General features: G+C 34.0%; 3 protein-coding genes across 3 annotated transcripts in view; 2 read left to right on the top strand and 1 right to left on the bottom strand.

The window, feature by feature from the left end:
• Positions 1 to 2,279, bottom strand: part of LOC106155694 (inactive dipeptidyl peptidase 10) — a 100,374-nt gene extending 98,095 nt beyond the window's left edge. The window contains exon 1 of the mRNA XM_087004313.1: positions 1,379 to 2,279. Within this exon, the coding sequence (XP_086860439.1) occupies positions 1,379 to 1,507 (129 nt within the window). The 5' untranslated portion in view covers positions 1,508 to 2,279. The remainder of the gene's footprint in view (positions 1 to 1,378) is intronic.
• A 3,978-nt stretch (positions 2,280 to 6,257) lies between these two features.
• On the top strand, positions 6,258 to 10,685 carry LOC106155696 (putative Bax inhibitor 1). The gene is made up of 9 exons (XM_013530657.2): positions 6,258 to 6,445; positions 7,306 to 7,414; positions 7,657 to 7,777; positions 8,080 to 8,128; positions 8,403 to 8,503; positions 8,838 to 8,917; positions 9,113 to 9,213; positions 9,524 to 9,593; positions 9,767 to 10,685. The coding sequence occupies exons 1-9, from the start codon at positions 6,390 to 6,392 to the stop codon at positions 9,791 to 9,793; spliced, it is 714 nt and encodes a 237-aa protein (XP_013386111.1). The 5' UTR covers positions 6,258 to 6,389; the 3' UTR covers positions 9,794 to 10,685.
• A 549-nt stretch (positions 10,686 to 11,234) lies between these two features.
• LOC106155693 (DNA primase small subunit-like) lies at positions 11,235 to 16,341 on the top strand. Its single transcript, XM_087004629.1, has 13 exons — positions 11,235 to 11,409; positions 11,714 to 11,871; positions 12,238 to 12,344; positions 12,482 to 12,555; positions 12,819 to 12,955; positions 13,247 to 13,308; positions 13,551 to 13,663; positions 14,039 to 14,142; positions 14,431 to 14,563; positions 15,004 to 15,073; positions 15,358 to 15,425; positions 15,819 to 15,917; positions 16,208 to 16,341. The coding sequence occupies exons 1-13, from the start codon at positions 11,295 to 11,297 to the stop codon at positions 16,225 to 16,227; spliced, it is 1,260 nt and encodes a 419-aa protein (XP_086860755.1). The 5' UTR covers positions 11,235 to 11,294; the 3' UTR covers positions 16,228 to 16,341.
• Positions 16,342 to 17,133: the final 792 nt, after the last annotated feature.

Here is a 17,133-nt window from a genome sequence, read left to right as displayed (position 1 = left end):
CACAGGAGTTGGTGATTGTCACGAGTGGCGGATTTAGAGGGGGGGGGGGGGGGTCAGGGGGGTCCTGATCACCCCCTTCGGTTTCTGAAAAATATATCACACCAATATTTCCCTCTTGAAATTAGAATTTTGACTAGCTGAATCATAGTTCTAAACCGTACCAAAAGGCACCATTTGCCCTCCAAAGCACAAAAAAATTTTCCAAGCCCTTGAGCAGGCCCTGAACCCCACTCCATGGGAGCAATGGTCAACTTTGCATTTGAGGCCTGTAGATCTGGACCACCTCTTCAAATAATCCTGGATCCGCCCCTGATTAATTGTCATAAAAGTTTTTTTTTTTTTTTTTTCATATGAGCAATGTATCTAACATTACAGGGGTGTACAGGGGTGTAGTCTTTGGAAGGTCTGACAGACAACCTTAGAGGAGAAAAGAGTTACAAAAAAGGAGGGTGAAGCATGGGTCACATTTACGATCTTTCTTTAAAAAAAGGGGATTAAATCAACCAATGAACTATTTACATAAGTACTGGTATTTCGTCTGTTTTTACAACAGGAATGCATTTAGAGGTGTTAAGTGAAACCAAAAAGCTTTTGTTAGAGAATGGAATAAAATACATTTAGTTCTACAAACATTATTTAGACACCAGAGGGGGGTGAAATTGAAAGTGGCCTTTAGTGGTTAAATTAATTTAGAGTCACTGTTAATTATAGGATGTACCAGTAGGGTCTGACAATCCAAAGAATGCCCCCCCCCCCCTGCCCTGGCCCTCTGCTCCTTGAAAATAATTAGATTTACTTACAAATACAATCTAGACCTAACACACTTTCAAGGTTGAAATGTGATGTTCAGAATATGCCATTTTCATTTGATAGGTAAGCTTGCTGGTTTATTTGCTGTAAGATGGGCAGTGTGAGATAAGCATTCTGGCTGATCTGTTAGCTGCACTTTTCTTTAATGATCTGTATACAAGCCTACAACTTAAATACCTCGTCCATACTTCTTTTCAATTGTTTTGTTTTGCACTGTTCGCTCTGGAAATGTTTTTCCATTTTGTGTAGAAGACCAAACTTATATAAGGAAATGAAAAGATTCAACTTTGTACCTGAATTCTTTGAATGGAACTATATTGGTAATCACAGAACAGTATTAGAAATAAGGGACTGCAGACCTATAGTGATCACAATAAAGGTAGTTTATGAGACTATTAGTCAATATTATCATTATTTGTATCTGTATAGAAATAAAAACAGAGATTTTTTTTCCCACAAAAGTACACCGTGTGGTTGAACAATCCAACAAATCCACGCCTCGCCCTCTCTTTATCAGCAGTATGAACCTATGGGGAGCAGTTACAACCACCAATTTATCTACACTTACCAAGGGATCCAGGGCGCGCTGTTTCTTCCCCCCTCGCAGGTGCACGATCTGGATGACATTGTCAGAGGGTGCTCTCCAGGCTCTCTTGCCACTGCTGTATTCATGCCTAGCTCCACCGGAGTAGTTCATAGGGTCATACTACAGTACACCGTCTGTACTCCCAAAACAACTGTCACAGCATGTAGTCAGGAAAAATTTGAATTTGATACACTCACTTATTTAATGTCAGTGTGGCTGTATATATATGGTAGCAGTATTTTCATGATTTTTCCTGGTTAATTCAAAATTAATTCTACATGCTGTCACACATCTGTCTACCATTCTCATTATGCATTATTATGTAATTGTTCCTGAGAAGGAGACACATATTGTCTCAGTTCTGATGAAAAAAAAAAATGATACTGTATCACTGAATTGCAAAGTTTTGTACTGACTTTGTGGTTAAATCAAATGAAATGCCTCCCTTGTTTCCCCTGCGCTGCCCGTTACCACAAATGTGATAAACCAGTGCAATTATCTTAATGCCTTTGTGGTTGTATCCATGCAAGCAGGTTTTTTGGTGGTAATGGTAATGGATGATAAAACAAAGCCTCACTGGAAATATTAGATTCTCTTCTGTCATCCACTTTCATATGCACTGCAGAATAAGTACTGGTATGTAGCGTCGTGAATCTTTGTGATGAGTCGGTTTCCAAGAATATGATTTCACAGTTTTTTTTTATCCTTGGCTGTCCTTGGTTGGCCTCGTTAAGCTATACACAGATGAGAAGCTGAAGTTGGCAAAGTTGTGATAAGCGAGAAACAACATCCGAATGGTCTGAACTATTGAATCTATAAGATGGATATGCGATTGTGTTATTGCTTTCTGTTAACAAAGTCTAATGCGATCAATGCAATTAATACCAGTACCAGAACTCGAGGATTATCCTTGTACTTCTCCACTAAGCTGCACTCTTTCCCACTACTACCCTGGAATGTGAATGATACAAATAAGTTGCTGCTCAGACTGAGTGTAAATAAAAGTGTATTCAATCATTCCTTCACTTACTTTTAATTTCACCTATCTGATAATGCAGACATACTTAAAGTGATACACATTAACTTTGGGGCATATCAAAACCTGCCTGAAAACGTTACATCATTTGTTCTGCTTCTTTGCTGCAGACAAGAGTGATTACCACTCTGATAAGTAATCTGAGGGGCATCGTTTTTTATTGATCATTTCCCAAGCTGTTGAGGCTTATTACTGCTGTGGGGAGGGTGTATATACTTAATTAACACTTTCTTTGGGCGCTAAGGACCTGCTTCATACGTCATACGTCAACAGGTGAACTGGTGAAAGAACAGGAAGAAACTCGGCGGTCAGTATTTGCTGTGAATTACCAACAAATGTTCATTACATTAGAGCATGAGGAAGACACATCATATGTTATATATTCTACACTTTTTAAATTTAAAATTTACTTTGTATATACTTCATTGGAAATAGTTTTCTTTTGTGTAAAGAAAAGAGGCTTTGATAATATGTTATAAGGGATGCTGCTGAGATATTTTGATATGTTGAAATATGGGCTGTCCAAAAGGAAAATATAATGAAGTAGGACAACAAAAATTCGTTTTCAGCTTTTGCAACAAATAAATATTTTATTTTTATCACTTTTATATGCCTTAAATAATGAATAGCTTCAACAACAACTGAAATATATACATTAGATATTCATGAAACCAATTAATTTTTAATTTCATATTATTAAAACATACTTGTGACCAAATAACATCACAATTATGGAATCTTTTCTGTATTTAAAATATATAAAATAGGGTTACTGCGAACCAGTAGAATGCAACCTTCAGACATGCAGCAACTATTTAGACATGAAAATTTGGGGGCACTTGGAAGTTTGTTCCTACAGAGCCTAGTTTTATGATGCAAAAACAATTCTGTCAAATAGAAATTATTGTCATGTTTCAGAATGATCCTTGCAACCAGCAAAAGCAAATAGTGTCATTTTTCATAATCACTTTTGAAAAATATGACTAGAAAGAATACTGTAGACACTAACTTCAGTGCCCCCAAATTTTACCCTTACGTATACAGTTTTTATAGCAGTGATGATAACAGACTGGGTAACATAGATTCCGCCCTCATTTTATAGCTACAGGTGAATGAGTTGTATCATGATATAAAGCTGTTTGCTTTCATTAGAGTAATAAATATACAACATGTAAATATACATATGAACTGGATTAATTTTTTAGAATATGAAAGAGACTTTATCTGGGAAAAACTGCAAAGATTTTCAGTCTAGATAACCTAACTGTACTTAGAAATTTGATTGGATAATTACAACTGTTGGCATTAAATCAATAACTTGATTTAAATTGAAGTATTTCATAGAAAAAAAAATGTGCCTTCTATATCTGTAAAAAAAAACACCACACCCACCTCCCCCACATCTACTCTCAGCTTATTATGAACCCACCCAATACAACCACTGGAACTGCATGTACTATAGGAATTTTCAGGTTGCATTATAACCAATATGCCTCATACATGTATCTGTTATTTACTCGGTGAAGAAAATCCCTAGAAACCGATGATTAAAATACTTGCCTGAATTCCTGCAAAGCATTAGAGTAAGAACAAGGTAGATCCTGGTGATATAATAACGTCTATAAAGTGACTGGTGTTGGCGCCGACTTTGGCGTTTCTTTATGAAAAACAGGTTGGAGTACCTGCAGTATCAGCTGGTTGTTGTTACTTCCATAATTCCTTGAAAAGATTCAGAAACATTCTGCTGGTGGAAGCAAGCAAAAGATTAACCTGGCGGATAATTTAATCTGAAGTGCACTAAAATCAAATATTTGCCAAGCTTGCGCAATTTGATATACCTTTTAGTGTAATGGATGTAGGTGCCAGTGTGTTTTATCTAAAGACAAATAACCAACACATTTGTTTAACTAGCTTTGTTAATGTAAAAATTCATTTAACATCAAGTCAGGTTATAAGGAAGTCCACGCAAGATATGAGGAGGGAGTGTAGTAACTTTGCACTCCAAGCTTTTAAATTGATGTTTGTGTAATGTACTGTTAATAATTGCAAAGGGAAGGCTTTATGGACTAATTTCCAGCGAGACTGATCAAAATGAGAGCAGTACTTGCTATTTATATTCATGTTAGAGCATTTTTTTCACCATAATATCGAATGAAGTGAAGCAGAAAAGGATACAGGTTGTTGGGTTTGTTTAACCACAGCTGTTTAAAATCTACCATATTGTTCAATAACTTTTTTTAAAATGTCAGTCTTTGTAATAATAATAATAATAATAATAATAATAATAATAAATAAGTAAATTAATTTTTTTTCAAAAATGTAGTATCAGATTTAAAAACCACTTTCTTTTTTCTTAATCTAATGTTCATTTTTATTTTGCACAAAAAAGAAAGCTTTAATAGTCATTTTGCACGAAAAAGAAAGATTTGAGTGGGCATATAGTAATTTTATTGCTTGAAAAGAATACAAGATGCCTTTAAAACATTAAAGGTTGAGGTTCTTGAGGAAGAAAATATGAATATTCAATTCTACAACAGACGGACCCCACAATTAAATGGTCTTTTGCATTTTAGATGCTTTATTTTACTTGTATAAGTTTAAAGTCAATTAATAAATATAACACCAGTTAATGAGCCTTAATTTGCACTGTGGTGACACTTACATGTGCCATGTGTTAATAGTTCGTACCCAAAGCCAGTTAAAATAATAAGTGCAACTATTTCACAGCATGGAGACAAGCTCTTTGAGGATATTGTAAGAGAAAGTGGTTGGTAATGTGTACAGTTATATATATAATTTTACGTCTCTCTCTCTCTTTATTTATTTTATTTTATTTATTTATTTATTTATTTATCTTTTTTTTTTTTTTCTTTTTTGCTTCATGCACATCCTGAATCTATAAAATTCAATGTCATATTGAGGCTTTTGACTTTTAATGTTTATTTATTTATTTTAATTTATTAATTTTGTGGGAATACACCTTTTAACACAATCAATAGCCATTTTCCAGAAATGACGCACATTTTTTTTTTTTAGGTCTTTATTGATCAGGTTTAAAGTATTCATATTTTATGTAATTACATGAAAATTGTTTTGGTTCAAGTGATAATAACTTTATAGTGCTGGCTTTGTTATATTAATAATGCAGAGAAATAAGATAAACTTTGGAGGATTTTACTTAGAATTGATAGAATGACAGGGTCAATACGTAAAGGTGTGATGAGAGAAAACGGGTATTGATCACCTGTTTAGAATAAAACAACCTAGCAAATTGAAACAAATCAATGTTTTTAAGCAACTTCACTTGGTTGGAGATTTATTGAGGTTTGTGTGGTATGCATAGCAAACTATAGTAAGTAGAATAATAGGGGTTGCGGTTATTCTCCCCTTTTGCTTGTTTAGCACATTTCCAAACGATTGTCATTTTGTAAATGTCTGTTAAATCACCCAGGCTTGCGCGTCACTTGACACGAAGTCTGAAGTGCAAACGATTAATCAAAACTGGCACTTTCGTGGATTTAACGATGGGCTCTCATTTTTACGCTATTTCCGCAGCTGTTGTAAAAATAACTCTCGTTTCAGTTGTTATCGATCATTTTTTATTATTATTAACAATACAGTATAAAACGTGGTTTCTAATCATACTAAATCACTGCATGCTGCCAGTGTGTTTGTTGAGCCATGATTCGAAATCCCACCTTATCGCTTTCTTGTTTGCTCATCTAACACATTGCTAGGGCTGACGTGTGTCAGTCGCCTACATCATTAAAACATTTACAAAGTTTAAGATTTTAAACGTTTTTTTTATACTTCAACATCTGTAATTAAAACTTAGTTTTTGTAAAATTAAAACAGTTGAATTTAAAAGCATTTAAGCCAATAATTTTTCTTATCAGATATTGATATTTTAAAATGTTTTAAGCGTTTGCTGACGGTACAACAACTTGAGTCGAGAAAATGGCAGACGCAGATTTCAACGCGCAAGTGCGCACTTTATTCGATTTCAGCCGTTTGTAAGTATAAACTTCAAATTAGAGTGATGCTGGATGTAATAAGAAGTAGATATAACGTTGTTTGTTGCGAATTGGTGACACCCTGACGTTTGCAAACCTATCAGAAATGGAAGTAGTAGAAATGGCCGTCGGACGTAATCGAAAGATAAGAAGGGAGAATTACAGGGAGAATCTTACTATCAGTTCGTTTTAGGGTGTGCAATAGCTTTTTAATTATACCACAGAGACTTTTCTCAACTGTTCAACTGGCCTGTACAGATAGTTTTTACGTTTTCTACACGAAATGATATTTTCTATGTGGAACTTTCGTTTTAGTGTCTCACTTCCGCAAATATTTTGTCTGGGAAAAACCCTTTTACTTCTAGAATCTTCGGTAGGCTTGTGTCACTAGGCTTCTTTTTTTTTTCATTTTTTAAATCCTACTTGTAGTAAATTTCTAAACATTGAATGAGCATTATTAATTCAAATGCCTGTAATTAATGAATTCAGTTGAGGTTGAATAGCAGTGGAAAGGCATGCAAACTTATGTAAGAAACAGCAGTGGGAAAATGACAGTAGAGAACCACCTGACTATTCACATCCATACAGGCAGCATGTTGAATATAGCTTGATTCACATCTGGTTCAGAAACTGATAGCGGTGAAAAATCTGATGGCATTATAAATATGGCATATACCAACAAAAACTTTTTCTCATGTTGCTCATATTCTTTTTGTTCATTTTAAATATTTTTTACTCTATGTCCAGGTTTTTTTTTTTTTTTTTTTTTCATTTTTACTAATTATTCTCCTTCTTCTTCGTTTCTTCTTATAATTATTATTATGTATCTTTTTTTTTTTCATTCATTTTCTCATTTCCAGAGAAAAACCTGTCCAGCTTCACCTGAAGAATGTGTACAGTTGCCTGGCCATATGCATGTTAGCAGCAGCTGTTGGGGGATATGTCCATGTATTCACAGGCCTTATGCAGGTCAGTATATAATATTGTGAAATCAGTAATGATTACTTCTGACCCATGCGCATACCAGCAATATTTACACATATTTTTACTTTTCATATAAGCCACTAAGTTGGATTTGTGATACCAAGGTTACGAGTTTCTCTCATCCCTTCTATTTTCTAAGTTAAGTAATGGAATACTAATTGCAAAAAGAACTGAAAAGGAGCAAAGCTACATACTAGTACCTAAATGGTTGTGTTTGATATTTACAGGCTGGGTTATTGACCCTAATTGGAGTGATAGGGCTAATGATTGCCCTGTCCATGACAGCCAACACCCCAGAAAACCAGCCTAAAAGATTGGCTATGCTGGGAGGCTTTGCCTTTTTCAGTGGTGAGTCAAAGTTGCTTGGAAAATATGTCGTATTGGATCTACTGTATTGTGTTTTTTTGGCTTCTTAAGTTTTAATGGGTTTAAGTCCTTTCTTCTCTCTCTCTCTCTCTCTCTCTCTCTCTCTCCCTCTCTCTCTCTCTCTCTCTCTCATATAGCATTGAATTATGAATTATACATGAAGTCTGTCTCTCTTTTATTGAAACAGATCATTAGTAACAAATAAATATTTTTGTTTCATTCATGCCACAATGAGTGGTGCCCAGTTATGGTTGATGTTTTAATGTTGAATTGATATTTTCCAGGTATGTCTCTTGGCCCACTGTTGGATGTTGTCATTGAAATCAACCCCAGGTATGGTACACAGGTGTTTACTAGTAATTATTCCATGTAGCATCAGTTCTCAACTGTATAAACTCTCACTATTTGGATCATCTTTTGACTTGATCTTGACTTTTAGCATAAACAGTAGGCCTGTGTCCCAGTTTTAGTAGGAAAATTTACAACTGACACTCTTGATGCCTCTGTTTTTGTTGCCATACAGTAATAGCAGTGATATTAAGGAAGAGGTACAGTAAGGACATTGAGAGTACCAAATAATATAATAATGTGTACTATCTGTCTTCAGCATCATCCCCACAGCTTTCCTGGGCACTTGTGTGATATTTGCTTGCTTCAGTCTCAGCGCACTCTTGGCTGGAGATCAGAGAAAATACCTCTATCTGGGAGGTGAGTTCTAACTTATTTGGAGCATATGCAGAGGTTTTGGTCACAGACAATATCCTATTGGGGTGTCGGTCATTGTTGCTAGTTTTTTTTTTTTTTTTTTTTTAAACAAATCAGAAGGTATCTTTCTTTTTGTCGTCACCATGTCACAAAGGATGGTGGAAAATTGCCACTTAACAAACTTGGTGTTAAAGGCACTATTATTTATAATGAATACTTCATAAATTGAGATACAAGGGCTACCACAATGATATACTTATAACCGTTTTACATTGAAATGAACTTCTGTTTCATGATCACATGATATTGCAGTTGTGTTTTTCTAATTGATTTCTAGGAATGTTGTTTTCTGGTCTGTCCATTATGATGCTGATGAGTCTCGTCAACCTGTTACTTGGGATCCGTCTGATCTTTGAGGTAAAAAATAGGTCTTACCCCAGCTTAAAAATTGAATTCTATGTATACATGTTCATTTATGTGCTGCTGGAAGTAGAGAAGAGTTATGGTCTAACCCAATATTAAAATTTGAACTCTGTTATAGATATATATTAATTATTGTACTATTGGAAGGGATGAGGTTTGTGGTTTGATCCATGCTGTGGTTGGTTTCAGCTGAATCTGTACCTGGGTTTGATAATCATGTGTGGCTTTGTCCTGTACGACACCCAGCTGATTGTGGAAAAACGCAGGCGCGGAGATACAGACTTCATCTGGTGAGTTGTCTTCTTTAAAACATGGATTGGTTTGTGCTGATACTTTACATGTGTTGTTTTAGTTCTTATAATGCTTTGAAGCCTTCAGCTTACATATTGGTATTGTTGCATTGTAGTGTTTAACAAAAGCTAGCCAATCGTGCTAAAAAATTTTGAAAAATTTTAAAGAATTTTTGTCTTTATATATATATATATATATATATATATATATATATATATATATATATATATATATATATATATATATATATACATGAGAGAGAGAGATGGCATTCAGGCTTATAATAAATTTTTTGTGGTTTATTTTCAGGCACTCAGTTGACCTTTTCTTAGACTTCATCAACATTTTCCGCAGACTCCTGATTATTTTGGCAAGCAAGGTATTTTTCAGAAAGATTTTCATTTGATTTAAGCCAAATTGTTTCAAACAATTGAGGTACATACAGTTTTGTAAAGTTTAAGTCACCAAGTTTTGAGGCAGTAATTGTGATACCTGGTTTACTCATGATATTGATCACCAGACTTTTACTACATTATTTTCTTTATGTTGCAGGAGGACAGAAAGAAGAATAAGAATTAGATACACCAAAAATGTGAATTCAAGAGCTTTATAGGACTAGTGTTTGCTGTTGTTGTAAGCAGAAAAAAGGCTTCAAGACTCAATTTGATATTAAAGATTTTGGTGTGAAAAATCACCCAATGTGACTGAATAATTTACATAAAGGAATTATCAGCTTTACGAATATTGTTGTAACTACAAGGAATCTGTTGTTTTTGATTTCCCCTTTTGTTGCCAGACTGTCCTCAAATCATCCTCGTAAGACATTGAAATTTATATCCTTGCTCAATTTTGAAATACAAGAAATGCAGTATTTTGGTGGTAATTTCATTCAGGGTGAGAAAAAAGTGCCCTCAAAAATGTGAAGTGGGTATTTCTAAGTTTGTAAATTGATAAGGTGATGGTTAATATTTAAAACTTGTTAAGAAACTCCAGAATTTTTGCTTGTCGATATTCTACATGTAATGCCTTCAGATCATTTAATTATTTTGCAAATATATATCTAGAAGAAGTGATCTTTTAGGGAAAGGAAATAAAACTGGTTTAATCTACTGACGACTGCTTATAATAAGGCATGCATATTGGAAAATGCTCATGAAGAGGACTTGTAATAAATGGCTAAAATGTTTAATAACTTAGATTTAGGTGTTAAGTTAGGTAGATATTTGCCTGTGACATTGGTTTTGGTTTATTTTTTTGTGTAACTGGATGCTTAAGTTTACAATCACGACAAACTGCCTAACACCTGCCTGGCCTGAGCAAGTGCAATATTTTGCTCGTGCCATGGAATTATTCCAAACAATATATTCATATCTCTAAATTGACTAACACGTAATGTACCGGACTTCGTAGTGTCAATTAATATCACTGTTGTAATGCTTTCCTGTGGACAATAAATATTTTGTAAGAGTGACGGTTATCTTTCAGTACAACTTATTTTTAATGCTGCATACTGAGGCATTCAGTGGAATGTTGCATCTCTGAAATAGCTTTTGAACCAAAGAATTTTCAAACTTGTTTATTCTGCTAAACTTGCCAAGTTGTTGAGAATGAGCTTTGGGTTGTGATGCTATGTAAAAATTGAAAATCAATTTCGTGCTTCAAACTTGGTCAGCTACCTCAATTGCTCATGTCAGGTAATGACCTTTTGAGTAATTTTGTGGTTTTACAACCAAGTGCCAAGTTTTTTTATTATTGATTATTAGAAAAATCTATTGATCAAACCACACCCAAGGCACAAATCAATGAAATAAATACAATAATAATACTTTACAAAGTTGACAACAACAGTTACAAATTAAGACAATAAAATGTTAAAGTTGACAGCCACAGATATTCTACTGTAATATACATAGAGAAAGCGGTAAGTAATGTTGGGGATTTTTATTTAATTCGAGAGATGAGATATTTACAGAAGCTGAACTTGGGGGGACGCTTGCAAATTGCATTAGCTGAGACAAGGAACCGGAAATATCGTTTGAGAACGAGGCCAAGCGGCGCGCCAAATTTACGGTCCAGCAAAATGACAAACGAACAAACACACTACGATCCGGCTTGTTTGCCAGATTTTCTTCCAATATATTATAAACGCCTTTTCCCGTATGGCCTGTACTACCAATGGCTGAATTATGGAGGTGGTAAGTATCTACGAAGGTATCGGTTAAGACATCTATCATGTATTAAGACTCACTTGTTCGCGGCAAGACTGTACAACTTGAGCTATATTGTTTGTGGGTGTTGTGTTGAAAGCTGTGCATGTCGGGTCTTTGTGGATATTTTAGTTATTTGGCACTTGTACAAACTGTGATAGTAAATTAGGGTGGGATTTGATTTTATTATGAAATTAAAAGAAAAAAGTATGAGCCTTGGCGACTGACCCATGAAACGGTTAACAAAATAAAAAGCGTGATTGATAAATTGTCGTTGCCCTTTTCATTACAGTACCAAAGACGTATTTTACCAACCGAGAGTTTTCATTCACGTTGAAGGATGACGTGTACATACGTTACCAGTCGTTTGCAGACCAGCAGGATATGGAGAAAGAGATCCAGAAAAGATGTCCGTATAAAATAGACATTGGGGCAGTGTTCACACACAGAGTATGTAGAGTACAGTTTTTACTATGTTTCCACATAATGAGGTGTAGTTAAAGATTCATGGTGAATTTGTTACAGAGGTACATGTTGTTTTTGCATTGCTGCCTGTTATATAATTTGCAACTGTATTCATATACTAGCACTGGTAGTTTGTATTTCATTTACTTTTAATCAGAGGTAACTGTTACATTTTCATTGATGCTTTTATGTATTCAGTCTCAACTGATATTAATTGGGTATGTTTACAAATTTCTGAAGTATTAAATTTTCCCTGCCATTTCTTACCTGTTTGACAAAAAATATTCAGACACAGTCAGGTTCTATCTTTTTATTATTATTATTATTGTTTTTTTTTTTTTTTTCTTGCAGCCCAAAGACCACAAAACTGTTAAAGCAGCAGCTTTTCAAGCTCAAGAGAAGGAACTGGTCTTTGACATTGACATGACAGATTATGATGAAGTTAGAAGCTGTTGTTCGTAAGTACTTTAATTTTGATGAACAAAGTTTAATTGTGAACATGATTTGTAAAGTAACATTTATATTAGATAATTATTAAACCTTTGATGGTAAGCTATTTAACTCCTTAGCTAATGGTGTGTTTCTATCATAATAGGGGTGCAGACATATGCCCCAAGTGTTGGCCACTTATGATTATTGCTGTGAAGATTATAGATACAGCTTTAAGAGGTATGTTGTTGTGAATATATTAAAAAATCAAATATCATGATCTTTAAGTCTTTATATATTATCTTTTTAATCAAGTGAAATATTTTCAAGAAAGTATTTTATAAACAGTGGGCAATGCAATTGTTTAAGATTACAAGTTGTATTAGATCACATTATTGTTACGTTTTATCTAAAATGGGAGATCAATACTTTTAATAAAGTCGAATTATTTAATCTAAATGTAAAAAAAAAAAAACAACTTAATTTGGATGTATCTTATTTAGAGGACTTTGGTTTTGAGCACCTGTTGTGGGTGTATTCAGGAAGGAGAGGTATTCATTGCTGGGTGTGTGATGAACAAGCCAGGAAATTGTCTCAGAATGCACGTACAGCTATTGCTGAATATCTAAGTGTTGTCAAGGTAAATGTGTAGCTTGAGCCGTACTGTAATTTATGACAATTTGTAACCATAAATGTGAATTTTGAACATTGAACTTAAACAATATTCTTGAAACTCCTTTAACATAAAACATACTGATTACTCAATTATTGTGTGATATTGATATTGATTTGATATTGAATGAAATTGGAAATTATGTACTGTGAGAAGATATTTGGTAAAATTTCATTTCTTTTTCTTCTTATTATTTTGATTAAAGAAGTGATTTCCAATTTCGCAGTTTGCACTAAATAATCCATTTTATCCCTCAAGGGTGGTGAGAATCAAACAAAGAAGTGCACCCTGTATGATGATAGTATTCATCCATCTGTAAGGTGAGCTCAGTGATGTTTTTTGCCATTTTCTTATAGAAGTTAGCATTAATTAGAACAGTTATAATTCTCCACTATTAAGTTGCTGCTGTCTTGATGCCAGTCTTATGAAAATCTGAATTGTAATATTTAAGTAAAAGAATTAAGTAAGATTAAAAGACAATAAATGTGAATCAGGCTGCATGACAAAGCACATTTCTGAATATTCTTCGCCAAGTGAATATTACTTGAATTAAATATTTCAGGAGGGCGATAGATATCGTGGAGGATCATTTTGATGATTATGCCATCCGTAAGCAAGATTTTGCTGGAACAGAGGAGAAGTGGGGGAAGGTGCTGGCACTGGTCCCAGATGATGATATCCTTTTATGATGATGGGCTAATAGTTTAGTTTGTGATTGGTTATGTATTAGTTAAAAAAACAATTTGTTAAAAGTTTATATAATAATCCATGTTAAATAAAGTCACTTTAGTAAATGGTGGTAGTAGGAGAGGGAAGGGGGTAATGTGTAGTTGGTTTACATCATTTAGATTTATATTGATAATCTCTATAAAATTAGGTCACTTCTGTAAATGGTGAAGGTAGGAGGGGGTACTGAGAACTTGTTTTCTGTCTGGTATCTGTATATTTGTCAGCTTTACTGTCTAGTTTTCAGTGTAAGGTTTGATATTAAATCAATAACAGCCTGATGTCCCCACGGGCCATGTCTCATGTTTCCTTGACTCCAGTCACCTGTCAGATCCCAAGTTCTAGAGGACTGTAAGGAAGTTAAAGCCGAGTCCTCGAGGGCAAGATGGGCCATCTTGAAGAAAAGACAGCAGGATTTTAAAGACAAAGTATGCCTCATTTCATTTTCAAATTTGGTTATTGGAGATAAGTCAGAATAAGTGTACTGTACTGATCTCTTGTGTAGATTAATATAAATAGTATATGTAAGACAGGATACTTTTTTTTTTATTTTATTTTACTTATCTAGAATACAGAATTGTAAGTGAAAAAAAAAAACAATTTGGCTTGAAGTAAATAATTCGAATGTAGCTTTTTCATTGGGTGAAGCCTACTGTATTATTATTATTATTGAGTGCCACTTGGAGAAAAGGTATCAGTCTTCGTTTTAATTTCAGAATGAGTGCAAGAAGTCGTGGTGCGTCATGGAAGAGATAATGCTCCAGTACTGCTACCCCCGCCTGGACGTTAACGTCAGTAAAGGAATCAACCATTTACTGAAGAGCCCATTCTGTGTTCACCCTAAGACAGGTAATTGTGGACAGCCTGCTAGTTTTAACGTCAGGTGAAGAGGGCCAAGTTGTCAGCCACCAGTTGGTAGAACATTAACTGACATTACTCTATCTTGATCAATTTGCTGGAGATTTTTCTGACTTTTCTAATAGTAAATGCTGGGGTAGCGCTAGCAATTTTTTTTGTTTAGACAAATCACCAATTTTTAGTTAATTTGTTATCAAAATGGTTATAATTTGACTAAAACAAGTCAAATCAAGCCCTTTTTCTTTAGCCAATTTAAGTAAGTTTTAGCATTTGGCTAAATTGGCAAGTGTTAGCGACCCCAGTAAATGATAACTTACCGATGCCAGACAAGGATGGGTTATCTTAATACATACAACACATTTTGAATATCTCTTTCATACTTTTAACCAAAATGTATTACCTGCATATTGATATTTTGGATGTTTTGTTAGGAAGGGTGTGTGTCAGTATGGACCCTAAGAAGATTGACAGTTTTAATCCGTTCAAAGTTCCAACCCTGAGGTAAAATGGCCATCCTCTGTAGTTCTTTCTTCTTCTATATTTGACACCCCTTATTTTGAGAATTGTTAAATGTCATATGATGTGGTATAAAATACCAATTTTTAAACACTTTTTGCGCTTAGGTCAATATCTTAGTTTTTTTCTCATGTTTTTTAAAATTCTTAAAAGAATTAATGAATCTTACACAATGTATTACACAATGTATATGTCTTTTGGAGACAAATTTTAAATTTTGCATGGATTTTTTTTCTCACATTCTCTACCAAGTGTTCTCCCATTTTTAGTCAGCTTTGTGATGAATTGAACCAACTGGAAAACAAGAGTGAAGATGATCCTAAGAAAAGAGTAAAAGGTGATAGAAAAAATACATAAGTTTTTCATAAAAGTTTCTTCCAAAGGCACATTTGTGTCTAACTATCGTGCAAGGCTACTCATCTTTCCCAATTCATATCTTAAAAGTGATAAAGCACTTTAATTGAGATATTTCCCTCTGAAATGTCAGTAGACATGGTGGTCTAAATGAATAATTGCTTGTTAAAATAGTTATTAAATTTGAAATGGTGCGAATGAGAGTTGAGCAAAAGATCCATGAAAAGAAGAAAATTATTTTGTCCTTAGGAAAATCCTGCAAAGAGTTTTTTTAAGATGAACAGTTTTAGCAACTTTTTGATGTAAAACACCAGCTTGGATTTTTTACTTTATTTCTCTCTCTCTTTTATAATGAAATATTGATGTTTTCTTTTAGACTATAAAAGAACCAGCCTGAAAGAATATGCAGAAATATTTGACAAATTTGTTCACAAGCTGGCGGGGTCTTGGAAAGGCAAGCTTATAGAACAAAGTGGTAAGTTTTTGGAGCGGCCAAGCAAGTCAAGAATTTGCAGATTTAAGCTTCTTATTTTTTCGGACTTTCTGTAAATGAGCAGTTTCTGTCTCAGGTACTATTAGTTCCAAGTTTTATGCTTTTTTAAGATGAAAGTGATATGAAAACATGTAAAATGGAGTGAAATTAGTCTTCTCAGGTGGAGGTTTCAGACAATTATAAAGATTAGCATTTTTGAATTCCTGTACATATATTATTTTTTGATAATTTTTTGAAATTTCATTATAATTATGTGGTATTTAATTTTTTAGATATCAAGAAGGAATTTTGAAGTATGTCAGCAATCTTCAAGACAAAAAGGATCAATTTCAAAGATAACATGAAAGCAGCGTGACAAACTACTGGATATTGAACTACATTCATCAAGTTTTTAAAACTGACATTTAGCACTTGGCGACTATAGGCTTGTTGGAACAAGATGTCCTTATTATGGACCTAGAGTTTAAAGAAAACTAAAATGTACCAGTTTCTTTGCAGTTCTCAGACAAGATTTTCCAAAAGTGTACATTTTCCTTTTTCAGTCATTTTTAGAATTTGAAAAATCATTTGCAGTGGATGTGCTCGTTTATCAGAAGATACATTTTTTCACTAAGTTAGTTCAATTTCATTTTGGTTTTATTTTAAACTTGTCAGGCAAGACTGGATTCTGATGTCTTCGTAAGAAAATTTTCCCAGCTGTTGATTGGAGTCTTGCATTGCAAGTAAATAGTCTTAACAAAGTCAAACACACTTTCAAAGCAGTGCATACGCTTAAAAAAGAACTCCAATCCGATTAAAGCATCTGCATAACATAGTTTATTCAAATATTTTGACAAATCGGAATCTGCAGGAAAACAAACTGAGGCAATTTACAGTTTTAATGCATTTGGCAAATTACTCTACTGCATTGTGTAAACTGAGTAACTGGAGAAACAATATGCAATGTTCTGAAATGAACCAAGAAAAACTTCCAAGTAGCAAATTATCTGGCCTGCAGACAGGGAAAGTATTCACTGCTATTAATTCAACCTCTAGAATTGTTTTCTATGGAAACCATCATCTTAATGGTCCTTTTAACTAGCTTACACAAAGTATCAGGACCTGAGAACTTGAAATTTTAGAATCACAACAGTATCATCAAATGTTCTGATTCAATGGCAAAATCAGACTCAGAATTGGTAGTAAAACTACACTGTAA

Source organism: Lingula anatina, chromosome 2, assembly GCF_051362555.1.
Source record: "Lingula anatina isolate TDL-2025a chromosome 2, LinAna3.0, whole genome shotgun sequence".
NCBI classification, from domain to species: domain Eukaryota; kingdom Metazoa; phylum Brachiopoda; class Lingulata; order Lingulida; family Lingulidae; genus Lingula; species Lingula anatina.
Note: the sequence above shows the minus strand (reverse complement) of the source record. Positions and strands in the feature narration are given on the sequence as shown.